General features: G+C 46.5%; 2 protein-coding genes across 2 annotated transcripts; both read right to left on the reverse strand.

Moving 5' to 3' along the window:
• Positions 1-2,134: 2,134 nt before the first annotated feature.
• LOC122192886 (olfactory receptor 14A16-like) lies at positions 2,135-8,892 on the reverse strand. The gene is made up of 2 exons (XM_042893568.1): positions 8,842-8,892; positions 2,135-3,234 (listed from the first exon to the last, which is right to left on the reverse strand). Exon 2 carries the CDS (start codon positions 3,209-3,211, stop codon positions 2,135-2,137), a length of 1,077 nt encoding a protein of 358 aa, XP_042749502.1. The 5' UTR covers positions 3,212-3,234; positions 8,842-8,892.
• An 832-nt stretch (positions 8,893-9,724) lies between these two features.
• Positions 9,725-26,127, reverse strand: LOC122192884 (von Willebrand factor A domain-containing protein 5A-like). Its single transcript, XM_042893567.1, is given in 19 exon segments — positions 9,725-9,811; positions 10,518-10,741; positions 14,221-14,427; positions 14,597-14,781; positions 15,039-15,142; positions 15,407-15,571; positions 15,724-15,838; positions 16,104-16,186; positions 16,592-16,736; positions 16,973-17,061; positions 17,202-17,329; positions 18,036-18,150; positions 18,250-18,372; positions 18,827-18,839; positions 18,988-19,132; positions 19,135-19,225; positions 19,338-19,585; positions 20,171-20,235; positions 26,100-26,127. Coding segments are annotated over 18 exon segments (2,256 nt in total). The 5' UTR covers positions 20,214-20,235; positions 26,100-26,127; the 3' UTR covers positions 9,725-9,778.
• Positions 26,128-27,321: the final 1,194 nt, after the last annotated feature.

Genomic DNA, 27,321 nt, shown 5'->3' on the forward strand with positions numbered 1-27,321 from the left:
CATGAGGAGATGCATGGTCCACATGGCACTGAGACCTTGTTTTTTCCTGGCGATACTGAGGGAAGCCTGGAGGTGTTGTTTGATTCTCCTTCATTCAGTATTGCACATCCTACATCCCACTGCTCAGGAAGGGCCATGATGAGGAACAGAAATCTCCCTTCCCAAGGTCTGGGGGGCAAGGCTCAGTTTTTTTGCTTCATCAATCAAAGCAAAGGCTTTCAGAGGCATCAGAGCTGTGTATCAAGTGCCCTTGCCTTCCTGTAATCATGGCCTCCAATTATCTTTTCTAACGAGTCCATGGGGAGGCATGTCATTAATGGCCCTCTCTGGGTCCCATTAATACTTCAAGACACTTTAGCATTTCCTTCTGACTTTATCTTCCGGAGTGGTGACATCAGTTTCCTCTCAATACCTGAGGCTCATTGACTTGTCACCATGGGACTCATTAAAGTGCAGAGTGCCTTGACAAGCCACTTTCATTTAGTCTTACAGATGTATGGTTAATTAGATTTCAAGAGTGCAGTTAAAAAGAAAGTTTTCAGTGACTACATACTAAAAAAGAATGTTTTATTTTTCCAGATGTTTTTCCTTGCTTTTCATTTTAGACAAATAGTGATAGCAACATTCCCCAACTGATATTGATCCAGGGTGTCCCCTAAGGAGATCTGGGCAGGTGGGAAAAACAGTCTCTTGAGGATGGACGCCGTATAGATAATCTGATTGCTCACCTCCCCAGGTGTGCCATTTCTCTCATTGGTCACCTGAGACTTGCTTCACTTTTCTTTACCTCTGATTTCTCTGCTGTTGTTAAAGCTGGATGTTACAGCTCTTTTCCACCAACTTTTGCCTGCTTTCCTTGGAGAATTGACTGCAGACAGCCACAGAAAGGTTTATTTATTTATTTAAAGTAAAACGGATAAGATCTATGAGAACAAGAAAGCACGGTCCTCAGCTCTGTGCCAAATCCAAGCTGTCTCTAATGAAGTTTGTTTTTGTCTTGTGCTGCAGAGGTCAGCTGGGTTCTCTTAGGGATCCTTGGCAGAAGGATTGGCCACAGTGGCATGGCTGTAATTAGAGAGTTATTATGTATGTGTGTAAACATATATATATATATATAAAACGATCAGTGTTGCTTACGAGCTACAATTTCTAGCACTTGATGTAGCTGCACACCATTTTTAGAATTCTCAGTTGCATAAACTTTTCAGCCACCTGGACCCTCTGCAGATGGCATACAATTCTTACTCGTCAGCATGCAAGACATCCACAGCCTGGGCTCAGACTGTGTTAGAAGGACATGAGCTCAGTCCTCAGTCCTCAGAGGAAGAAGGCAGCAGGGGAAGCACCCCTGGCCACAGGGGAATCGTGGACCTGGTCATTAAGTGGAGGCTGTGGGCTAAGTCTAGGACTTGTAGCTGCTTGATTTTACAGACCGTGCTCCTGTGCTCTCACACTTCCCTGTCCAGCCAACAAATGTCACCATATCTTGGCAACCCAGCACCAGGTTTTTGATAATGCTGGTGGGTGCAACCCCTGCCAAGGGTGTCCCACACCCTTGTAGCATCCCAGCGCTTGGCCTGGTGTTGTGCCAATCATCCCACAACGGAAAAAAACCAAAATGTTTCCACTGACACCAGCCTAAGAGTCACATACTGATCAGCAGTGCATACTTGTTTTCTCTAACATTATTTCCTTCTCACAGGAAGAATAGAGGAAAACCATTCCTCAAGTCATGTAAATGCAAACCAGAATTCATTTACTTAAGAGCAGATCAGATTTAAAATAATATCTCGTATCCTATGGGACTGTCCAATAGAGAGAGGAGCAATAACTATCCTGGAAATCCTCCACTGCTCGTTTTTTCTTCACAATACGTGTGTCTAGATTTGAAGTAGATTTGCCATCACATTTTCTCATGTTGTTCTCATGGTAACTCAAGGTAACACAGGTAAAACCACATGGTGGCACAGAGGGTGGGGGGAATTCTTGTATGCATTTCTATCATACGTGTGAGACTGGGGATAGGAAGCAGCTGCTAGGAAAAGAATCAACTCTATTGAGGTTGTTGTAGGGCCCTTTATTTTGTTTAGGTACTCAGGAGAATGACAAGTGGCATTTCTCTTGGAGAATGTTTTCACAGAAAACCAAAGGGGAAGAAAACCAACATGAGCAGACGACAGGTTCTGACAATCAAGAGTTTTACTATGAATGATCTGCAGAAGAAGAAAGACAGATGTCTACTTCTGAAAAGTCTGCTCATCTGTTTCTTCAGGGCACCCCTGAGCTCCCGGTTCCTCATGCTGTAGATGATTGATGATGATTGTAGATGAGGGTTCACTGCTGGGGAAACCACTGAGTACAGCACTGCCACAGCCAGGTCCAGGGATGGGAAGGAGATGGAGGGTGGCTTCAGGTAGGCAAAAGTGCCAGTGCTGACAAACAGGGAGACCACAGCCAGATGAGGGAGGCACGTGGAGAAGGCTTTGTGCCAGCCCTGCTCAGAGGGCATCCTCACCGCAGCCCTGAAGATCTGCACATAGGAGAGCACAATGAAAACCAAGCACCCAGATGCAGAAGAGAGACTAACCACAAGAAGAGCAACTTCCCTGAGATAGGAGCTGGAGCAGGAGAGCTTGAGGATCTGGGGAACTTCGCAGAAGAACTGGTCCACAGCATTCCCTTGGCAGAGTGGCAGTGAGAATGTACTGGCAGCGTGCAGCAGAGCATTGAGGACCCCAGAGCCCCAGGCAGCTGCTGCCATGGTGGCACAAGCTCTGCTGCCCAGGAGGGTCCCATAGTGCAAGGGCTTGCAGATGGCAATGTAGCGGTCATAGGACATGACAGTAAGAAGAGCACACTCAGCTGTAGTACAGAAAAAGAGAAAAAATACTTGTGCAGCACATCCTGTGTATGAGATGGCCCCACTGCCCCAAAGGAAATTGGACATGGCTTTGGGAAGAGTGGTGGAGATAGAGCCCAGATCACAGAAGGCAAGGTTAAGGAGGAAGAAGTACATAGGAGTGTGCATATGATGATCACAGACTACAGCCATGATGACGAGACCATTGCCCAGGAGGGCAGCCAGGTAGATGCCCAGGGAGAGCCAGAAGTGCAGGAGCCGCAGCTCCTGCAGATGCATGGATGTCATGCACAGACACGTGTCTGTGAATGCCAGGAGGAGGAACTCAGTGGTGGAGGTGCTGTTAGACATCTGCTCTGTCTGGGCACAGGGACCTGTCGAGGGAGGAAAGGGCCATAACAAATTAGGAGATGCTTCTCTGATCAAATCCTGTAACTCTTCTCACAGAAGACCCCCGATGTACCTTGTCTTTCAGAGAATATTGTATTGATTAAGCCTTGATTAAGCCCTGGTTGGCTCTAAGGTGATCACAGGGAACAGGAGCACTGCAGGAGTCTGTTCAGCCTACAGCAGTAGGTAAATAGGAACATGCACTGACCTCAGAACATATCCACTCATAATATCAAAAACCTTACCAGCATTGTCCTTACCAATTCACCCAACTACAGAACAGCACCATAAGGTTGGATTTCATTGATTTTAATTTAATTGCCTCACCACACCAAAGGAGTGTTAAGGCATCCTGCATCCTGCATCAATGCATTGGCATTGCCTTTGCACTCCAAGTGAAATCTTTTGGGTCCCACTAGGCAAAGGGACTATTCATTACTGCAGAGTGAAGAGAGCCACTCTGTCCATCAGCCCTGGTCTCAGCTGTGCTGACAGCTCTTTGAGAAGGAGGATGATTGCTCTTGTGTGTTTCCTTGTGAAAAACCTGCACACTGCTGAGAGCAGACAAATCCAGATTCCAAATGCAGAGGAACAAAACAATCACCCAGCCTCATTTTAGCTGAGGAGGATCTCAGTGCTCCTCACCTCGGCAGAGATAGAGAGGACTCACTGTAAATTCCCATATGGAGCCATGCATGGCTTTAGCACTAAGGTGACTCCTCCATGGGGCTAAGAGAGAAGGCACAGATACTACAAGAGAGGTGAGAGCCCTTCTGGAGGGCAACCTGCATCTCAACAAGAATCCCAGGGAAAGACAAGGGAATGTCTTGGAGACAGGGTGTCCTGAAGGAAGGAACAGGTCCTTGTGAGCACCAGAGAGCAGTGCCAGAGATCCTAAAGATCACTTCAGAAGAACCTCGATGGCATCATGAAGGTGATGCTAGTGCACTCTGTAGGTCACAGTGGAGTGGGGAGGGAACAGGAAATTTCTGCAGTTCATCACCAACAATACTGATCTGTCAGTGCAATGGTCTAGGAATTACATCCTCCTGTAGACTGATATTCCATGCCCACGACACTTGCCTCCCCTCCACAGCAGGAATTTGAAGTCACAGACTTCAGAAAATGCCTTCCCCTTCAAGTATCTCATGCCTTCATCTTCTTCTTTAAACATACCCTCATAAATGTAATTCTCTACAACACCTCCTAACCTAAGTTAGAGGAAGAGGGAAAGCCATCCTGACAACAGTCACTGGATGTGCCAGCTTTGCCCTTTGATAACCCCACATACATCATCCTTCAACCCAAGACTCACTGTGCTAGGATCCAACAGTTCATCCTGTTCAGAGCTGTTCTCTATTGCTGCACTCCACCCGGCCTTTAAACCTCTCCCATCTCTCCTCTCTCCACACCTCCTGCATGCTGTGGCCCTGCCCTGCTGCGAGCTGCATAGGAGCTGCTCCTGGGATTCCATGGTAAATAATAGAGATAGGGAGTAGCAGAGAGCTGTGCAAATACAAAAACTCCTGGTGACACTTCATGTGCCAGACCAGATTCTGGTCATAGAATTATTTGGGTTGGAAAATGCCTCCAAGACCATCATCTCCAACAGTTAACGTAACACTGCAAAGTCCACCACTACACCAAGTCCCCCTAAGCACTACACTGCACATCTTGTAAATACTTCCAGGAGTGCTGATACAGATACTTCCCTGGGCAGCCCGTTCAAGATCATTGATAAAGATATAAAAGAACTGGCCTAACTACTTCACTCCCTTCACCACAACTATCTGGGCCTGGGACCCAAACAGATTTTTACCCAGCAAAGCATATGCCTATTGAAGCCAGGAGCAGTTTACGCAGGAGAATGTAGGAGCTTCTCCAGGAGCAGTTTTACAATCTTTCCCACTAAACAGATCAGTTTTCATAGCAGGAAATCTGGCTAGACAAGCAGGATCTACCTGTCATAAATCCATGCTGCCTGAGCCTGTCCATCTGCTTGTTCTGTATGTGCTGTGTGATGGCACATGAGAAGACCTATGCCATAACCTTCCCCAGCACTGAAATCAGAATGACGGGCTTGTAGTTCCCCCCGTATTTCTTCCAGCCCTGCTTCTTAGCTGACCTCTAGTCAACTGGGACCTCCCCTGATAGCCAGGATGGCTGACAAATGAGAGAAAATGGTTTGATGAGCACATTAGCCACCTTCTTTGGTACTTGGGGGGATCCTATCTGGTTTCATAAACCTGTGTGCATCTAAGAGTTGTTGCAAGTCGCTATCCATTTCTTCTTGCAATATGATGACTGTTCTTGCTTCTCATCCCCATCTTCTAGCTCAGGATGCTGGATCTCCAGAGAACAACTGGCCTTTCTACTAAGGACTGAGGCAAAGAAGGCATTAAGTATCTCATCCTTCATCACTGTATTTACCCCCACAACCAATAAAAAATAGAGGTTCTTCTTAGTCCTTCTTTAGTTGCTGATGTAATTACAGAAGCATTTTTGTGGTCTTAAATGGCAGTAGCCAGATAAAGCTCCAGCTGGGTTTTGCCTATTCTCATTTTAGATGTACTGCGGGATGTGATTTAGTGAGAAATATTGATGATACATGGATGGTTGGACTGGATGATCTTAGAGATCTTTTCCAATTTTGGTGATACTACGATTCTATGATTTCCTCACTGCATAGACTTATGATCTCTTTGTAGTACTCCTAAGTGGCTTGCCCCTTCTTCCAAAGACCATGAACTCTGTTTGTTCCTGTTTTAGCTCTCTGTTCAGCTAGGCTGGTCTTCTTCCCTGCCAGTTCATCTTTTGGCATGTGGGGATGGCCTGTTCCTGAACCTTAGTATTTCCTTCTTGAGGAGCGCCTAACCTTCCTGGAGACTTTTGACCATCAGGAAAATACCCAAAGGACTCTGTCAACAAGTCTCCTAAACAGACTGAAGTTTGCCATCCAGGAATCTAATGAGGCAGTTCTACTAACTTCCCTCTTCACTTTTCCAAGGATCAGAAACTATTAGTTTGTGACTGCCATGCTCAAAACAGCCTTCAACCTTCACATAACCCACAAGTCCTTCTCTGTTCACAAGCAAAAGTTCCAACAACACGTCTTCCCAGGTTGGCTCACTCACCAGCTGTGTCAGGAAGTTATCTTCCACACATTTCAGAAACCTCCTAGACTGTTTTCTCCCTGCTGTATTCTATATTTCCACCAGATACCTGGTCAGTTGAAGCTCCCCATGAGAGCAAGGGCTAGCGATTGTGAGACAGCTACTTATACAGTGCTGTACCTGTCTCTTCATCCTGGTTGGGTGGTCTATAACAGACTCCCACCATGACATCTACCTTGCTGGCCATCCTGGTTCTTAATCATAAATACTCAACCCTATCGTCACCGTCATTAAGCTACAGGCAATCAAAACACTCCCTAACATATACGGCTACCTTGCTGACTCTCCTCACTAGCCTATCCTTTCCAAAATATTTACAGCCATCCACTGCAGCACTCCTGTCATGAAAGTAATTCCACCATGTTTCTGTGATGACAACTAGATCATAGTTTTCCCTGTGGCTCAAAGGCTTCCAGCTCCTCCCATTTGTTGCTCACATTTCACTTCATCTGGGTTAATGATCTCCCTCCAAGAAAGTGATGAGAAGCCCTAATTCCTTCTCTTCTTCACTGAACAATCCCAGTTCCCTCAGGCACTCCCCATAAGACTTGAGCTGCAGACCCTTCACAGCTCCACTGCCTTTCTCTGCAACTCCGTCCCGTTGGCCTCAGCCCAGCCATCGGCCTGTCCAGGTCCCTCTGTAGGGCTGCCTGCCCTCGGGCAGATCCACGCTTCCTCCAACATGGCGTTGCCTGCAAACTTACTGAGGGTGCACTCAGTTCTGACATTCAGGTCATCAATAAAGACATTAAACAGAACAGATATTAAACAGATCCCTGGGGAACACCGCTGGTTACCGGTCACCAGCTGGATACAATTCCATTCACCACCACTCTCTGGGTCCAGCCCTCCAGCCAGTTCTTTACCCAGCACTGAGGGCACCTTTCCAGGCCATGGCTGCAGCTTCTCAGGAGAATTCTGTACAAAGTATAGCTCAACACCCAGGACTTAGACGATACTGAGGCTGTTACTCTCATTGCTATACATGCGTCTGACACCTTCACTGACATTTTTGTTAGAACTGATGAAGGAACACCAAGGGAACAAGAAATTCATCTTGGGCTACCTCAGATGCTCTGGAGTACCAAAGAAATAAAGATTCATTTCCCTCACAGTCAGACTTGGAAGTCAAACTGAATAGAGAATAACACCCATGTGAGTTAGAAATGTTATTCAAATAGAGGTGTTTTAGGGTAACTGATACATTGCCATGGTGTGATACAAAACAGGGTGCATCTGGTACGAACCAGATACATCCTGGAGCAGCTGCTGGAGTCAAAGCAGACTTCTAAAAGTTAGAAGAACTCAGAAGTTCCCAGGCAATGTTACTGTCACGATACACTCTTAAGTTAACCACCAGTTCCTTTTTGAGTAATACAGACTAGTAAGCAGTTAAAAGCATTTTTTTTTAATCTGAGCTCAAGGATCTGTTTACCATGAAGGGATTCATACCATGAAATGACCAACCAAGGATATCAGAAATCATAGAATTGTATTATCATAGAAAGTTTTGGGTTGGAAGAGATCTTAATGACCATCTAATTCCAACACCCCTGCAATGGATGGGGACACCTTCCACCAGACCAGGTTGCCCAAAGCCCCATCCAATCTGGCCTTGAACAATTACAGGGAGAGGACAGCTGCACTTCTCTAGGTAAGCCATTCCTGTGCTAAGCTGTACTGGGGGACAAAGGAATGGAGCAGAGCTGGCAGCTCTTTAAGGAGAGTTTTCTTAGAGCACCAGAGCTCTCCATCCCCAAGCACGTGAAGTGAAACAGGGGAGGCAAGAAACCAGCATGGTTGAAGAAGGACATTCTGGTCCAATTGTGAGATAAGGAGGAAATGCACACACTATGGGATCAGGGGTAGGTGGCCTGGGAAGAATATAAGGATGCAACCTAGATGTGCAGATCAGGAAAACCAGGCAGCACGTGGAACTGAACTTGGGAAGGGATGTGAAAGTTAACAAGAAGGGATTCTACAGGTACATTGGTCAGAAGGGAAAGGCTGTGGAGCATACACCCCCTCTGGTACATGAGAAGGAAGAAATGGCAACAATAGACACAAAGAAGGCCGAGGTATTTGAGCTCTTTATCTCAGCGTTCAGAGGCAGCCAAGCATCTCTCAAGTCCCTGGACATCTACAAGAGGACTGGGGGAGCAAAATCTCTCCCACTGTAAGAGAAGAGCAATTTTGAGACTGTGTGATCAGCACCAGCTTTGTTTCAGAAGAAAACAGGGAGTAAAACAAAGTTATATTCTATAGTTGCTTTTACTTGTGACAGTTTGCATTAGCAAACAGTTCCAAGAAATGGTAACAGGGAATGTAGCAATTGGGCAGATCAGGGCAATGGGAAAGGGGTTACAACAAAGGTGTGATGACAAGAGAGAGGTGCTATAAAGGAAGCAGATTGCTCACCAGTACCTGAAGAATCTGGGTTTGCAAATGAAAGCTTCACCAGGGAGGGATCTCCAAGAAGAGATAGCAGTCAGCAGGGCAGAGAGAGAGAGCACCTAAGAGAGGTGCAGCCAGGCTCCAACTCCTTCCTATCACACAGGTAAATTGCCTTCACCTGTGCTCCCAGGGCTGACTGGGTCTTTTGCCCAGATACTCAATCAGTGGTTGAGGCTGTGACTCAGCATTACCATACAGGGAGCTATCACAGGTCAGTTTTCATTCCCATAAAGCTGTCTGCATATGGATGTCTTGCTCTGGACATTTTGTGGCGGCTTACTAGTTACAAAAACTTTTTACTTGGCCCCCTGTTTAAGGAATGCAACTTTTTACTATTCATTTCCTAGTTTTGGGGTAGTGCTGGGTGGACTGTGCTGATCCTTGACTCATACTATAAACAGGATCTCTACGTAGCTTCACAATGGCCAGGGCTGGCATGGCATAGAATAGCGTGCAGATTCACATATTCTGCATAAATCTTTCCTTGGGTTTACACAGAACATACACATTTCAGTTCCCTCACTCCTACAGCAGCATGGTGAAGAGAATAGGAAGATCAAAAGCGAAAGAACTCATGTTGACATAAAGACAATTTAGTAAGTGAGGAAAGAGGAAAAAAACCCCCACCAATTATGTATAGGCAATAACTTCTAATGTTAACATGATCACCATCTTCCACAAGTAATCATCCAGTCAATTTCTAAGCAGCTCTCACCTTGAAAGACAGCATCCCTGACCCCATCCCCAACTTGCCCAAGTTCTTCCCATCCTCCCTCCCCCCCTCTTCCCTTTCCCTTCATCAGTTGTCCCGGTGTATCCCTTGCATGGATACACCCCCTGTAGCATGGGGAAGTTCAGATCCTGAAGATGGTGGGCTCTACAAAACAGCCTAGGAAAGAATTCACTGCTTCCAGATATTCATCCAGATGGAACTCTGCAAGCAGAAAGAAAATGTTGAGAGGGTACACTACTCAGAAAGGGAAGATAGTGTATATTGAGTCCCATAGACTGCCACATAGGAGCAGGGGAAAGAGGAACATGGAAATTGGTTGTGCATTTTCTAGGAAAGGCCCATAGTATGAATTTTCTAAGCAAAATCTTACCAGCTCTGTCCCACAGCCAACTAGGAGCTTTGACCTCCAGAAGTTCTGACCAGGACACCCTCCATTTATACTGGTGCAACCACACTAAGGCCAAAACTGTGGCAAAAACTGGCTTCACATCCTATTTGGGAGGGAGGGGGATGGGAAGAGATTGAACAACTAGTGGGAAGAAAGATGAATAAACCTTTGGACAAAGCTTTGTCTAAAAAAAAGACCTCTGCACACACAAATTTATCTAGGCTTTAAAACCATCGAAGCCAGGAAGTTTCCAGATCATAGAATCATACACTCATAGTCTCATAGATTTAGACACGGATTTATAGAATCATAGAATGGTGTGGGTTGGAAAGGACATTAAAGATCATCTAGTTCCAACCCCCTGGCCATGGGCAGGTGCTGATCCAATCTTTCCACAAGTAGAGAGGCTCTATATACTGAAGGTTTTCATCTCCTGTCTGTTCAACTCAGACTGTAAACTTGGAGCTAAGAAAAGTTCAGCTTGTGACATTTCCCCACACTTGACACTGATCTACTTACCTTACTGAGACTTTGTCCCTCAACATCAGCCTTCCTGAGCCCCAAGGCAGAGATCAGGGCTGAGGTGAGGGCCCAGGACCCATTTGCTTTCTGGAGTGCCACTACTATCCTGATACTGGAGAAGTTACACAGTTTTGTTGACAGTGGTGAAATTGTCCAGACCCAACTGGTGTTAAAAGCTGTTGGTTCTTCTATCATCTGCTCCTCAGGAGAAGACTCCTGCTCTGGAAAACAGAAATATTCACACAGTTCCTTTGAGATAAGCACTGGCTAGTCAGTTCAATAAAGGAAACTTGATGGTTGATGTTTGTTACAGGGGGAGGCAGTGGGCTCTGACCCTGTTATGAGATTTCAACCACCTAGGCATCTTCTGGAAGAAAGTGGTACAGCAAGTTGCAAGCAGTCTAGGAGACCCCTGGGACTCCCATACTCCTGCGCTGTGTTGAGGATAGATTCTTAATCCGGAGGATAGAAAGCCCAGTCAACAAGAAGAGACGTGTTACTGTGTCACAATACAGAGAACTCAGTGAAGTGGGCTGGATATAGCATGGCTGCAGTCATCACGCCCCAGTAGAAGGGGTGATTTTGAGGAGTATAGGCCAGGCTACAGGGCAAGACCCTTACCCTCAGGTAGGCAAACTTTCAGTTGTTTGAGCATTGATGGATGGGATCTCCTGGGAAATTGCTTTCAGCAGTAAAGAAGCAGAAGAAATCTTGGATATATTTAAAGATATTTTTCTTAGGGTACAAGAACTCTCAATTCCAACATGCAAGAAATTGGGCAATGGAAAAGAGAGACCAGTGTGACTGAGTCAGGACTTCCTCATGATGCTAAAATTTAAAAAAAATAAAAATAAAAAAAAATTGTAGACAGTGGGTTGTAGATCCCAGGAAGATTACAGAGATACAAACTGGAACACAGGAGGTTCCTTCTGAACATGAGGAAACATTTCTTTGCTGTGTAGGTGACAGAGCACTGAAATAGGTATTCAGAGAGGCTGTGGAGTCTCCCTCTGTGGGAGTGCTTGAAAGTCTTCTAGATGTGGTCCTGGGCAATCAGGTTTAGTGACCCTGTATGAGCAGGGAATTGGGACTGGATGACCTCCAGATGTCCCTTCCAACCTCAACCATTCTGTGATTCTAGCCACTTGTTTGCATCAAGTATGACCCATTCTTCTTAGCTTCCCACCTTATATTTTCTTAATCCATCCACCTTATTTTGTCAATCCATAGAATAAATTCAATCTAGAGAACTACCCATCAGATTTCTACAATTCTGAAGAGGTCGTGTTTCTGCAGAAGTACAGTTTTCCTCCTGTCTGTTCCCCATTCTCTGTGTATTTCTCTACAAACATTTGAGATGCCTCCAATATCACATAGCTTTTTCAGGGAAACGTGAGAACCTCCTCTGTCTCCTAAACATCTGCTTTATCCCTTGTGCCCTCAATTTCCTTCTGGTCTTCCCCAGTGCACTTATTTTGCATTACTATTTGCAGAAGTAATGTAGGCTCTGATGGTTTTCAGCTTCTCCACCAGGGCTCCAGTTTATCCCTGATAGTGTCATTGCTGTCCACATGAAAGAGCAGTGATAGGCCCATGAGCCAGAAGAACCTTGACAGTCTCTGAGAGTTCCTTGGTCCTGACCTCTGAGAAGCAACATGCTTTCAGAAATATCAAGCTGAGTTGCCAGCTGAGTACCCCCACACACTGCAGGAGAGAGTTTCCAGTAACTATTACATGCCTTTTCCTCTCTACTTGGACACCAGATTCAGGCTCATCTAATTCTGGATGCCTCACCTGAAAGTCCTTTTTTGTCCTCATCAGTGTCTCAGGTACTCTCTCTATTCTGCGGTTCATAGAATAGAATCATAGAATAAGTCGAGTTAAAAGGGCCCTTAAAGACCTTCTGTTTCCAATCCCCCCAGCCATGGGCAGAGTTTCCAACCACCGGCTCAGGCTGCCCAGGGCTCCATCCAGGGCTCCATCCAGGGCTCCATCAACTGGCCTTGAATGCCTCCAGGGATGGGGCATCCACAGCTTCTCAGGGCAGCCTGTTCCAGTGCTTCATCACACTCTGAGTAAAGAATTTCCTCCTATTATCTGACTCTTCTAATTCCCTTCTCTTAGTTTAAAACCATTCCCCTTTCACTATCAGACCATGTAAAAAGTTGTCTTTTATAAGCTTCCTTTAAGTACTGTAAGGCTGCAATGTGACCTCCTTGAAGCCTTCTCCAGGCTGAACAACTCCAGCTGTCTCAGCTATTCTTTGTACTCCAGCCCTCTGATTGTCTCTGAGGCCCTCCCGTGTATCCACTCTAACAAATACTTTTTCTATCTTGTGCTGGAGGCCCCAGTTGTGGATGTAGTTCTTCAGATGGAGCCTCACAAGGGCAGAGCAGAACAGGATAATCACTTCCCTCATCCTCCTGGCCATGTCTCTTGTGATGTAGTCCAGGACACAGTTGGCTTCTGTGCTTCTTGACACTGCTGGCTTGTGTCAATCTTTTCATTCACCAGAACTCCCAGGTCCATCTATGCAAAGAAGCTCTCCACGAGTTCGTCTCCCGGTCTATACATGCTGTGGATTTCCCTGACCTAGGTGCAGCACCTTGCACTGGTCTTACTGAACCTCATTCAGTTCATTCAGCTCAATTTCCTAAGTTTGTTTGGGTCCAGCACCTTTTGGTGTCATCTGCAAACTTGCTGAGGGTGTACTCGATCCCACTGCCTGTACCATTGGTAAAGATGCCAAAGAGTACATGTCTGAAGATGAACACCCATGGTCAACACTTGCCACTGGCCTCCACCTGGACACAGAGCCATTGACAACAATGCTTTGGCTGTCACCATCCAACCAATTACTTATCCACTGAATAGTAAATTCTTCAGATCCATATCTCACCTAAATAGAGATAAGAATGTGATGTGGGACCACGTTAAAGGCTTTGCAGAAGTGGAAGTAGATGACATCAGTTGCTCTTCCTTTGCCCACTGGTGCCATCACTCCATCACAGAGCGCCACCAGATTATTAAGACACTATCCTGCCCTTGGTGAAGCTGTGCTGGATGTCTCAGATCACCTCCTCAATCTCTCAAATGCTTTACTGTATCTTCCAGGAGGTCTGTTCCATGATCTTCCCAGGCACAGAAGTGAGGCTGACCATTCTGTAGTTTTGTCAGTCTTCCTTTCTACCCTTCTTAAAAATAGGAGTGATGTTTCCCTTTTTCCCCATCACTGAGGCTTTCATCTGACAGCCACAACTTTTCAAACGTGATGGAGAGTGTCCTGGCAACCACATCGATCAGTTCCTTGAAGACCTCGTGATGGAAATCATTGGCCCCCATAGTCTTGTACATAGGCCACTCCAAAAGTGGCCTCAAACCCATATTTCTCCAATTTGAAGATAAGGATGTGGTGCAAAACCATGAAGATGTTTTGTAACAAACTTAGAATTGTAGAATATTCTGAGCTGGAATAGAGTGACAAGAATCATGATAGCTGGAACTCAGATTAATTCAAGGAACTAGCTGGTTCTTAGTTTCTAGCCCAGAGTTGAGAGGTAGAAATTTTTTTTGGCTATCTCTCCATCCATCCCCAGAGCACTGACAATCAGGAGTTCTGGTGAAAAAATAAATGCTGAAAGGAGAGTTTAACCCCTGCGCAATACATCAGAGAATCCCCTGATAAGAACTTTCTCCTTACCTTTACAGTGTGCTGAAAGCTGGGACAATACCTCCGTGTGAGAGGCCTTGGGACTCAGCGTCTCGAGACAGAGCTGGAACTTCTGGACCATCCAAAATTTGGTGGACTTGAACCATACAGGCCTGGAGCCACACAACCAGAGGAACTGGCAGGGAACCAGATTGCAAGAGGAAGAAAGAAGCATGGAGGAATCTGCAAGCAAAGAATCTGGAGGAGGAGGCAAGAAGAGGGGAAGTGGAAGTTAGACTCACGCATTTTAGAGAGGCAAAAAAGCTGGTCACACCCACAGATATGGGGCCGCTGATGGTGAGGAACCATCAAACCAGCAAGTCTCACTTTCCCCTCCCAGTCCTATCCCTGCTTTTTGTGGCCTTACCATGGTGCCCAGTATCCATCTGTTCTATGCGTACTGCCACAACTGATGTGAAGGCAGATGGGACCCCCAGGCTGAGGCTGAGCTTAACTGCACTGTGCCAGATGTCCTCCATCTCTGACTTGCTTGACCCCTGCCAGGCCAGTTTCCAAAGCAGATGCATCATGGCTATGCGGTGCACAGGAAACCTGCTGGGGAAGGACATTAGTCCTTGTTTCCATGCTGAGGAGGAAGGTGAGACATGGATGAGACACAGGGTAAGGAGCAGGAGCTCATGGTCACCCAGATCCTCTCCCTGGTCAAGGCAGAGTGGACAAAGTGTGAGCACTGGGTATCCAGAGTCTCTTCCCTTCTCAGGGTGTGCATACAAATGATATTTGCTTTCCCTCTTCCAGCCCTAGACAGTATCCCTCTGCCTTGTGGGCAATGGTATTACCCCTCTTACCTGTCATCTGCTGATGGGGACATTGAGAATCTGAGTGTGTAATGAAAGGGCTGGCTGCCCACACGATACTGAAGGGTCACAGCTGCCACATCTGCCTCTGGATCCTGGTGGCACAAGTAAAAGAACCTCAGAAAAGTTTACCTGCAGGGCACCGGGGGACTGGCTACTTAGGTTCACTCACTGATACACTAAATTAGTAGATATCCATTGTAGGAGCAGAGGCAGTAACACCTCTGAGGGAAAGAAAAGGACTCACAGAGACATGATACTGTTTCCCCCCATCTAGCAGAGGCGAAGGACTCTCAACGTTGAGGAGGTGAAACAGAGAGCGGGTCCAGTTCTGCCCTGGACCCGAGCAGTTGCTTTACCTGTGCTTGCCCATGGATCTGGGCATAGACGATGCTCTGATGTCTCTGGAAGATCGTCTCAGGAGCTTTTCTGATCACTGTCACCTCCAGGCCTGGTGGAAGATCCCAGTGCAGTGAGATCTCACTTGCCAGGGGCTGCAGGGCCTGCTGCAGGCATTTCACTGCCTGATAAGGGATGCAAAGAGAACATACCACTGGAGAGTCTCTGAATTGGGGTGGATGATGGTATTCAGATTTCCTTGCACATCTAGGAGAGCTGTAGGAAGTGTTCAATAGAACAGGGGGAACACTGAAAGCAGAAGCATCTGGATCATTACCTCAGATGTCATGGTCATCTTGGAGTGGATGCACACACATTTGCCTTTGGTCTCCAGAGCAATGGCCTGGGAAATGTAAAAGCTCTCACACTTGTCTGTAGGAAAACAGAAACACCTGTACAGAAAATGAGAGGAAGGTTAGAGAGGGAAGAGGAAAAACGCTGAGAAGAGCCTGACAAATTCTGAGAGAAGGTCTAGGTCTACTAGAGGAAGATTATTGATTGTCTTGGGGAAGTAAGACAGGTGTGTGTGGATGTCACTGATGAAATCCCATCAAGGCAAAGAGAAGAACTGTAACAGATGAGAATCTGGGAGAATGTTTGGAAGACTGACAAGGGGAGTCACTATGCTGGGGGACAGGAACAGGGCTCCCTCATTACCGATGGTAGTCCCGGTAACGGTGAACCTTAGCCATGATAGCTTGCTCCTCACTGGAGACCTTCCTTTGGATGAAGATGAAGAGCTGAGGTAGAGAAGAGGGGATCAAAGATTTCATGGGTCCCTACAGAAGAAAGTCACCCTTCTAAAATGCAGACAGCCTTCCCCAACTCACTCCCTTGCTCTCTATCTACTCGCCTTGAAACAGGGAGAGAAAGAGATTGTGTATCTCCTGTCATTAATATCAGGACATCTTTCAGCCCAAAGTGGCCCCCCACAAGGAAGATCCATCTTCCCCAGGTGCAGGTAAATTCCACAGAAACTCTCCAAAGCTGCCCACCCAAAGATAATGTGACTTGCTGCCATGAGAATGTCCCAGTGGCAACTCTCAATACGAAAGTTAGCAGAATGACTCATGCTGAGCTCTAAAATCTACCCTTGCCCCACTGTTTACACCCATTCACCCCGACAACCCTCTGTCCCCTGCTACCTGGCGAGGCAGTCCACGAAGGAGGGGAGTGCTGTAGATAAACCTTAGGAGACCCAAGAGATCACAGCCCCCAAGATCAGGGCAGATGGAAGAGATGCGTCCCACAGCATTGTCCATGGCTTCCTGTGTGTATTCCACACTTTGCGTATGGGAGAGCATGCAGTGTATTAGAGAGGAAGAATCTGGTCCACAGGTATCCCTATATGACCATTCCCTACCTCACTACCAGTATTCTAGAAGCAACCTGAAAGGAGAACTACTCTATCACTGCATCTAAATGATCCTGCTTTATAGCTGCCATGTAGAAAGTGTTTGTCCTACACTTTCACTTAGAAAAGTCATACTGCATTTGCCTTTGCCCTATCATCACCCCCAACTCATGGATAGAAGACTTTGAAAGTGGCCCCAAAAGTGTAGATGTTGAAGTAGCAACCCAGAGGCAAACTCTTGAGGAGGAAGAGCAGTGTGTTCTGGGGACAAGAAGAGGGATGGGCAGAGCTCAGTTGAGGAAGCAAGGCAGAACCTCTGCCCCCATAAAGCAGCTTGACTGCCCACTACCTGGGTATAAGAAACAAGGGAAGTCCATAGTGATGACATCCTCAGATGGTACCTGTGCATCCTGGTAGAGGCTGCAGTCCATGAGAAAGAGGAATTCCCCAAGATGGCCTGGGCTGGGCATCACTTCAGGAATGCTGGGCTTCAGTGTCACCATCACCACAGGGTCCCCCAGCAGAGAGCCTGAAGCGTGTGGGGGAAAGAAGGAGGATTCTTAGGTTGCAGCACTTTTCCTTGTCTCTTTGCTTTTCTCATACAGATTGCCCTCAGCTCCAGCTTATGATACTAAATGAGAAAGAGCTGTTGACTCCCTTCATCATTGTAGAGACACTGTGATATACTAGAGTGCTGGGCAACCACCAACAGTATGAAATTTAAGGAGCAGACTGCTGGATTCTGCAACTAGGATAGGATCATCTTTGATTGATGTACAGACTTACAGATGAGAAGATGGAGAACAGCCCTATAGAAAAGGATCTGGTGATTTTGGCCAGTGACAAGCTGATGACCAGCTATGCAGTATGCCCTGGCTGCCAAAAGGGGCCAGTTGTAGCCTGGGGTGCAGCATGTAGCCATGTCAGGGAAGGGTCGGGCTGGGGGTTAGGAACAAGTTCTACAGCAGAGGGTGGTGGGCACAGATCAGGCTCTGCAGGGCAGTGGTCACAGCACCAAGCTGCCGGAGTTCAAGAACCATTTGGACAAATCTCACAGGCGCGTGGTTTAATTTTAGGTAGTCCTGTGTGGAGGCATGAGTTGAACATGAGTGAGGGCCCCTTCCAACTCTGGATACTCTGTGATTCTATAATTTGACAAACTTGTTGCCCAAATGCTCCTCAGATTCTTCAAGTCTCCTCAACACCTGGTGCTCAGTTCTGCCCTCCACACTCACCAGGTGCAACTTTGGGGTCTCGGCTCTCCACCACAGCACTGAGATTGTGAGGCCCTCCATAATACACCAACAATTCCAACTTATCAGAGAGACAAGACGATGATGTCAATGAAACCTGAGAACAAGCGGGGTGTGTGTAGGAAAAAGAATCATCAGCAGACTGCAGACCCTTCTTTCTTTCCTCCTTTGGGATTGGCATCTTTCAGGGCCAAACCTCAGCAGACATCTGATCTGGAGCTGTGTACTGCAGAGGGGTGCAGCTGCTGTTAACATCAATATGTGACACACCATGGGCTGACTGCAGACAGATTCTGAAGTGCAGGTCTTCTGATATCTCCTCTTCAGATAGTGATGAGAGAAGCATGGACAAATTGCTAGAGAGGTCGAGTAGGGGAAGAATACAGGTAGTCTTAGTGAGGTGAGACAGGTATGTGTGGAGGTCACTGATGAAGTCCCATCAAGGCAAAGAGAAGAACAGGGAAAGACAAGGATTTGGGAGAATGTTTGGAATACTGACAGGGAGAGTCACCATGTTGGGGTCAGGAACAGGGTTCCATCATTCCCAATGGCCTGGGTAACAATACTCATTTAAGTTCTTTCTTCAGAGGAAGGTGAGGCGCTGGCGCTGTTGCCCAGAGAGCTCAAGGCCAGGTGGGATGGGGCCCTGGGCAGCCTGAGCTGGTGGGTGAGAATCAGCAAATAGCTGGGGGGTTGGAACTAGATGATCTTTGAGGTCCCTTCTGACTCAATCTATTACATGGTTTTACGATTCTATGATCTGTCAGATCTGCAGGGATCTCCTGTCTGGGGGTATATAGGGATAACTGGAGGACTTCTGACTGGCACGTATGAGGGAGAATTTTTAGGTTCTCCAACCGTGCTGTGTGTGTAGGTATGGGATCCTTCCCAGAGAGATACTTGAGAGAACCGTGCTCCTCCCAGATGGAAACACTCGTGGGATCACTCACTGATGAATTTTTGTTGAGGAAATAGCTTCTTTGGCCAGCAAAACTTGGCAGCTCCATCAGGATGCAGTGGAAGCTCCTGAGCATAGCACAGGCTGATGGCCACCTCTCTGTTAGGAGGCACAGTCCCAGGAAACAAGCAAACACTGGACCCCAAAGATCCCACTGATCCTGCAGATATCTCAAATTCTCCATGCCTGGAGTGGCTTTGTACAGTTGCTGTGCCTGCCACAAAAAAATTGGGAAAAACATGTCGCTGAGGTCTCACACATTTCATTCTCTTATCTCCAAACTTAACTCCAGGTCCACCCCACCTCCCCCGACTCCATTGGAGTACCTCCTTCTTGTCCCAGAGCATTGCTTCAACACGAGTGTCCCCCATGGTGGCATGGAAGGTGTGTACAACAGTGTCAGAGTCCACAGGAAAGATGAACATGATCTCCCTAGAGATTTGCTGTTTATTGCAGAAGAACATCTCAGATGCCACATCAGCCACAAAGTCCTGGATGGTTACATTTACTGTCACAGATTCAAGCTCCATTTTGGGATAGGAAGAAAAGAACCACGTTCCTCTTGAGAACAAGCCTGAGGAATACACAGCAGTTGTAGAACTCCCTGAATGCCTGTAGAGAATTTAATTTTCTAGTGTCTGCTTGCAAAGATCTACAGCTGTGTGCTCACACCTGCCAAAGAAATGCTGATGCAGAGCTGACAAACAGCAACAGAAGGTTCCCAAGGCAGCCAACATATTTCCCTGGGACCACAGATCCTCATCTATCTAAGCCACCACCTTCTTTGAGACTAATGTTCCAGTGAGATTAACTTAATCAGATGTACTACTCATTTTGCACTGCTGGAAAGGAAGGGGGGACCATATCATGGGGGCTTAGCATAGCATCAAAGGCAGTCACAGAAAATCTGTATCATCTTCCCTCTTCTTGATGGCTTCTCTGGAAAGCCCTCAGCACTATGGGTGAAATGAGCCACGCTCCTTTTGCTATGCAACTCAGAATAAGTGAAGGCTGCTTACAGGCCATGTCCTCGAGTTCTCAGAATATAGTAAGGTGTGCTTCCCTCTCAGCCATTCAAGAAAAGAGTTCCTTTCCACATCACTTTCCCAGCAAAAATCTTCCCCACTCTTCAGACATCACCTTCCTGACCCCAGCTCACCTCCGTACCTCCTCTGCTTGCTCAGGGTGCCACTTACTCTCATCCTGACTGGTTGAAGACAGGTTCTGTGTGGAAAAGAGCATAAACGGAGTTACGAGGATCTAATGACAAAAAGTGGGCCCCTTCCACCAACATACATCATGGCCAAGATGGCTCTTGCCATCACATACTGTTTTGTCCCTCTCTCAAGAGCCTTTGAGCAGATTAATAGGAGTAAAATGCAAATTGCAGGTGCCAAAAATATCTCTTGGTTTCAGGGTGTGGTGGTGCTTAATTCATGTGAGACCACAGGGAAAGTGGCAGAAATGGTGGGTCACAGGCTGAGACACAAGGCAAGAGCTTGGGCCTAAGCACTGACAGCTGCAGCCAGACAAAACTAGCCCCAGTGCTGACAGGATGAAATGGACAGAGGGCTGGACAGGCAGAACAGATGAAGCATGGTCTGGGTGGCTGCATGGATTTGTGTGAGGAAGGTGGCACTGCTGGCTGGCTGGGGAGGGCTGTATTTAGTGTCACCAGGTCTGAATGGCAGGAAAACGTGAAGATATAGGAAACCGGGCAGGAGAACAGATGAATAAATTTGTAGCTGGATACATGGATGGCCATCCAGGGAAACAGGAGGCAGATAAGCACTGAAGGAGTTGACAAACAAATGTAGAACATGAGGGAGAGGATGCTAAATATTGCCAAGTTCATGATTGACAGGTCAATTCAACACCTAAAGACAGGCATCTAGAGACAGCTAGTCCCTGTACATATCACTGATCTGAACTGCTCAGAGCCTCAGCTCAGTGGTCATAGCTTTGCATCGTAGAGCCATAAGTGCAGGTGAGTGGCCTCACAGAAATAAGGAAATCCAGTCTGACTGCCTCTGCAGAATGATGCCTGTCTCCCATAGGTCCTGTGCTATACATGTTGGCACCATGTGTCTATTTTGGAAATGACAGGATATCCAAACATCCATGTTTCATGCTATCCTTCAGCAATTTTATGGTTCTATCATCCTCTTTATATGCCCTATTTCTTTACTGTGCTAGCTATAGGAAAAGTCATTTGTAAATTATGCTCTAAAGCATTTGAGCATCCTTACTGGGATAAGCAGCTCCCAGCACACTGCAGTTCTCAGGTCCCAGTGAGAAATGCCTGTATGGAAAAGGAATACTGAGGAAGACACAGTCTGAACTCCTTGCTGCGGGGGCAGCTGCAAGGTATTCAATCAGAGGACCTTCTGGGGAATTGGAAAAGGAGGAGGAAGTGCCTGAATGGCTCAAGACACAAAAATAAACTGGTGAATGTTACCACAAGCAGGGGACTGACAAAGCATAATGTTTCCTTATTGATCAACTTTAAGGAATCTATTAAGAAAATAGATACACCTGTACACCCTGGTTCTGTGTAATTCTGAACTGTTGAATATCACCATCTCTGTGCATATGTCTCAAGGAGAATTTGAACCTTAACTTGCATATCTTTGTCCTCAGCTGTGGAGGTCCCAGACATGCAGGCACCACAAACCAGTTTCATTTTTGCACTGAGGGCACATTTGCTCCTTAGTCACATGCAGAAGCCCTGAGAGCAGCAAAGGACACGCATGCAGATTCACTGCCCAGAGAAGCGTAAAATCACACTGTTCCTGTAGCCCTTGGCCTGGCCGGGCTGCCTTGACACGGCAGCACAGACAGACAGAGGCAGACAGACAGAAGCCAGTAAGCCTTTTGCTGGGGTGCAGCAAGCACAGATAAAGGATCATGCACATGGAAACAGCGCAGGGCTGGAAGGATGGATGCAAAGAGGAATTCACCAGAGAATGCAGCCTGCAGCGGGAGCAGCGAGCAGATGGGCACAGGAGCGGCTCTGGAGCAGAATCCTCCCTGCTGTAACACAGAGGAGGAGGGCTGACCTCTGCAGGAAGCTGAGGGCAGAGATGGAGCTGCATGCTGCAGCGCCTGGGAAGGAATGCAGCCAAACACCGTTTGGGGACGTAGGGCTGGGAAGCAGCGCTGCTACCCTGCCTTCCTGCAGAGATGGGTGGAGGGCTGGAGAATGTGTTTCCATCGGAGTCTCAGCAGTCGCTGTATTTTAAGATATTCTTTCACAGTGCTTTCTTTTTATTGCAGCATCTGGTGGCTCAGAGAAGACCCTGGCAGCATTCCAGTCACAGCCAGCTACAGGGACTGCAAGTCTGAAGGAAGTCTGTGTGTCTACATCTGGTGGCCTGGAAACTCCTCCTGGTGTCTTCCAAAGAGACAAGAAAGATAAACCTGTATTTTAGCTAACTAAGTGACTTACCACAGAGAGCTGCCTTGTGCCTTGGATGCAATATACAGAAGTTCTGCTGCTGGATTTGTGGTGCAGTGCATGATGTATGTGTAGATGCCAACAGCTCACTCACAATCAGGATTAACTAGAATATTCTGAGTGCACTCACCTAAATGATAAAGGAGGAAAGGAAATGAGTCCAAACAGATGGAGCCAGACTCTTCTCATTCACACCCCATGACAGGATGAGAGGTAATGGGGAAAAAAAACAAAAGTGGTGGAGCAAGAGGATAAGATGTAAGATAACAATTCAAAGATGGAACCCATTTGAGAAGAAGCCTGTCAAATTCTCTCCTACTTGGAATTTCTGGCAGCTGCCATGACAGTGACTGTGATGTCTTCTCACAAATGTGGGAAGCTCTGGCTTTTAGAATTCTTAGCCAGGACCAAGGGCTCAGCAGGATCTCTACTTCTAAAGAAGGCAGTTCATACATTTGCAATCGTATTTGTTTCTACTATTTGTTCCTAGGAAGCAGCAAGCAAGTTCAGTGAAAATGAATCCCAAGAGAGGTATTTCAGTGCTCATTGTGATATTTTATTTCTATTGAGGTAAAGCCACCAAACAACACGTATTGTTCCTTCCCACTCTTGGAAGACAGAATGATGAGTTTGCTTCAAGTTGTGTCTGTGTGCTGGATGAAAATATGAGGCAGAAGGATGCTGGGAAATCTGACCAACCTGCTCTCAAGTACCAGGTGAAATGGCATTCACTTGCTGTGCAGGAGATTGGGTTCTCACAGAGAAAGAGAGCAATTTTCCTCCCTCTACCTAAATGAATATTCCTGTGTCCTGGCATCTCTTACAGGTAAGTGCTTTCTGTCACTTTGCCAAAAACTGTTATTTGTGGCAAAAGGAACTAGTGAAAGAGTGGCATTATCTCCTGGCTGATGAGGTATCTGTCCAAGACAACTGTAGTCTCTGCTGCAATGACTTTACTGTATAAGAATGCCTTTGTTTTTGTTTGCCTGTTTATAGGTTTGCTTCTTTCCTTGGAAAGAAAGACTAGAATGTAGTTTTTCCTCTTGCCTTTCCGCCCCTGTCAAATAATGAGATGCTCATCTGTTAGAAGATGTTGTAGGTCAGAGTGGAGAAAGTATCTTTCTCAAAGAAATAATGTATATGTCTTCCATGCAGCAAGGTTAAAAATTCACAAAAGGAAAAAGCCTCCATCCCCAGAGTGCTACAAGGTGATGTATCAGGAATGCTGAGTTACTTATTAGTAGCTCATATACACAAAAAAGTGGACAGATGAAGCACAAAGTTACTAAGTACACTCTGAGATACATCCAGTTTACTATTTGTTTAAAAGCTTATCAGGGCAATTAAAAACAGTCAAGGTAAAAGATAAAAATACACTACCTTACCACTGCAGCACGACAGCAGGACTAGGGAAAGCCTGGCTTTGTTGTTCATGATGATGGCATATCTAAGGGGGTTGCATATGGCCACATAGCGGTCATAGGCCATAGCTGCCAAAACATAGCATTCGGTGGCCCCCAAGAAAATGACAAAGTAGAGCTGTGTGGCACAGCCCATGTAGGAAATTCTCCTGCCCTCTGGCAGGAAGCTTACCAAGATCTTGGGAACGACAGTGGATACTGTGGAAATATCCAGGAAGGACAGGACCCGGAGGAAGAAGTATATGGGCATGTGCAGGGTGGGATGTGCTGTGACCAGGAAGATGAGGAGGTCCCCAGTGAGGGACTCTCTAGCCATCTACTCTATGAGCTAGAAGTCAGCCTACTCCATTTACCGCAACAGTGCAGACAACTGTCTTACACAGAGACCTTTAAGACACGGTGGCTGCACTGGTAAGGCAAATGCCTTCCTTTGTAAGTTGTAAGCGTAGGCAATAAGGGAAAATGAGCATGATCCAAGAATAACAAAAATAGAGGTGATGAAAGCTGTCATGTCAACCATAGAGGTGGAATTGAAGGAAAGAGTAGTCCAAGAAGCAATGCCACAAAAAACGTGACTGAAATTACAGCCAAAGAAAGTAAGTGCTAACCAGAATGACTGGAAGAGGAATGGCTGGAAAACCACAAACCCATCAGCAAAGGGCTAGCTGAGTAGAGAGAATGCTGCTCATGCAAATGCTTAGTGCAGTGGGAAGCATGCAGCTAAATAGCAGTCAAACTCTGACAGACTGCATGAAATATTCACTGCAGCTCAGGCAGAAAATAACACAAATCTGTAGAATGGAGCTGGTGAAGCAGATAGTTTTGCTGATCCCTGTGAGGAGTATAAATGCTTTGGGAATGTGGGCAGTAGTTACCAAATCTCCAGGAAGGAGAGTTTATGGAGAATAAAACAATGAGTTTTTGGAGGGATGGACCGGATGAGCAGATTATTTGGGTCAAAAACTGACTGTATGGCCAGACCCAGAGGTCTGTGATCAGTGCTGCAAAGTCAGATTGAAGACCAGTAATGAGTGGAGTAGCCCAGGGGTCAGTACAGGATCTGGACATCGGAGTAGAGCACACCTTCAGAAGATTCACAGATTACACAAAACTGTGTGGAGAGTGGCTGACCTGACTCACCAGGGGGCTGCGTAGCCATTCAGAGGAACCCTGACAGGCTAGAAGGGTAGGCTGACAAGTACGTGACAAGTTCAACAAGAAGTGCAAAGTCCTGAAGCTGGCAATGAACAACCCCAGGCACAAGTGCATGATGGGGCCACTCAGCTGGAAATCAGCACTGCAGAAAAGTTCTGGTGGACACCAAGCTGAACAGGAGTCAGCATGGTCCCTCACCACTTAGAAAACTAATGACAGTCTTGGCTGCGTTAGGCAAAATATTGCCAGCATTTCAAGAAAGGGGATTCTTCTCTACTCAGCACCAGTAAGGACACAGCTGGAGTACTGCATCTTGTTCTGAACCTTTCAGTACAAGAGCAATATGGACATACTTGAATGACTTCAGCGTAGGGCTGTGGAGGTGATCTTGGGATTGGAGCACCCCTTCTATGAGGACAGAGAGTTGGGATTATTTAGCCTGGAGAAGAGGAGGCTCAAGGAGGATCTTGTCAATGTCTAATAGTACCTGAAGTGAGAATGCAAAGAAGACAGAGCCAGGCTGTTTTCAGTAGTGCCAGCGCCAGGACAAGAGGGAATGGGCAGAAACTGGAACACAAGAGGTTCCATCTAAACATCAGGAAACAGTTCTTTACTATGCAAGAGATGGAGCTCTGGGACTGGTTGCCCAGAGATGGGGAATCTCTTTCCTGGGTGATCTTCAGAAGTCACCTGGACATGCTGTTGGACAACCTGCTCCAAGTGTCCCTGCTTGAGCAGAGAGAGTGGACCAAGCAACCTCCAGAGATCCCTTCCAACCTCACAGTAGTACATAGCAGGAGAATGAGATAGCAGACAAAAGTTGAAAAGAGTGTAGTGAGGCACTGAAACAAGTTTTCCAGAGAAGCTATAGACACCTCATTCCTGAAAGCGATCAAGATTAGGTTGGATAGAGCCCAAGGCAACCTGCTTTATTAAGTGGCAAGTTGATGAACTTTGACATCTGTATAATCAATGAATATTATAATTATGAAATAAACAAAAGAGGTAGGCAAAGCAGGTCATAATAACAAAAAGAGAATAGATAGGACACTTACCCATATCCTGGGCTTGCTTATAAAACTCCAGCAGAGTGGATCTCCAGAAGCAATCCTTCCCTACTGGCAGTCAGCTCTTAAATGGGTGTAGGAGAAGTGCAGCCAGGCTGCACCCCTTCCAGCAGCACAGGAGAATTGCCTTCACCTGTGCTCCCCTGGCTGACTCAGTGCTCACCTCAGGTGATCAATCAGGGGTTCAGGCTGTGACTCAGCAGCTCCCATACAACGTGTCTTCCAACTGAAGCTGTTCTACGATTTGATGAAAAAAGAGGTTCCACGCACTGCATTGGAAGTCAGGCACTGAACAGTTGTAGTCTACATCCCTGGAGATTTTCAAGATACTCCTAGATAAAGCCCTAAGCAACCTGGTCAGACCTCATAACTGACTCTGAATTGGGTAAGAGGTTGTCCTAAAAGATCCCCTGAATTCCTTTACAGCATGGATTATCATATCAAGCATATGACCCAACTAGTAAGAAACATCAGCAAAACTGTGATAGAAAACCTCTTAGGAGCTAGATTGCTGACCTTAGCAGATATGTTTGCAAGCAAGGGCAGACTTTCTTTTCAGATCAGGGCAAACTTGAATGAAACTTCAGAATCCCATCTGGACCTCTGTGTGCAGGCAGACTAGTCCTATAAAAAACTCTGAACGTTCTGCCAATGTTGCTGAGAAACAAGTCAAATGGCACTAAGGAGTAATAACAACTGGAGTTTCCTCGGGCATCATCAGCACTATCAAACTTCCGTGAAGAAGTGAACTGTCTGAATGAAGCTTTCCCTAAAAGGAAAGCTTTTAGGGTAAGGTGGAGTTCCCTGAGCCCAGCCGTGCAATTCAGATTGCTTCAAGGCACCATGGGCACACACACTGAGATATGACAAATGTCATGGCTTTATGTTTTTTTGGTTTTCGGTGTTCCACATCAAAACATCATGTAGTGTACAGGCATTAAGGTGTTAGTGCTCCAATTCCAGGTACCATCCCTGTACAGCACGGAAGCCATGGGATCTGGCCCTTCAGGTGGGCGCTCTCTTACTGCCTGGCAGTGGGTGCTGGAGGTGCTTTCCCAGCCGTTCCAAGCTTTTCAGGTTTGACTCGGCCTCAGGAACTCTCTCTCTCCTATCTTATTTATTAGTCTCAATTACAATTAGATTGTATTACATTGTGTTACCTTGCATTCCGATATCATAGTTAGTAAAATCAGTTTTCCTCTGTTGCTGC

Source organism: Lagopus leucura, unplaced genomic scaffold (assembly GCF_019238085.1).
Source record: "Lagopus leucura isolate 7727_CA_CO unplaced genomic scaffold, USGS_WTPT01 142-27_obj-0_obj, whole genome shotgun sequence".
NCBI classification, from domain to species: Eukaryota; Metazoa; Chordata; class Aves; order Galliformes; family Phasianidae; genus Lagopus; species Lagopus leucura.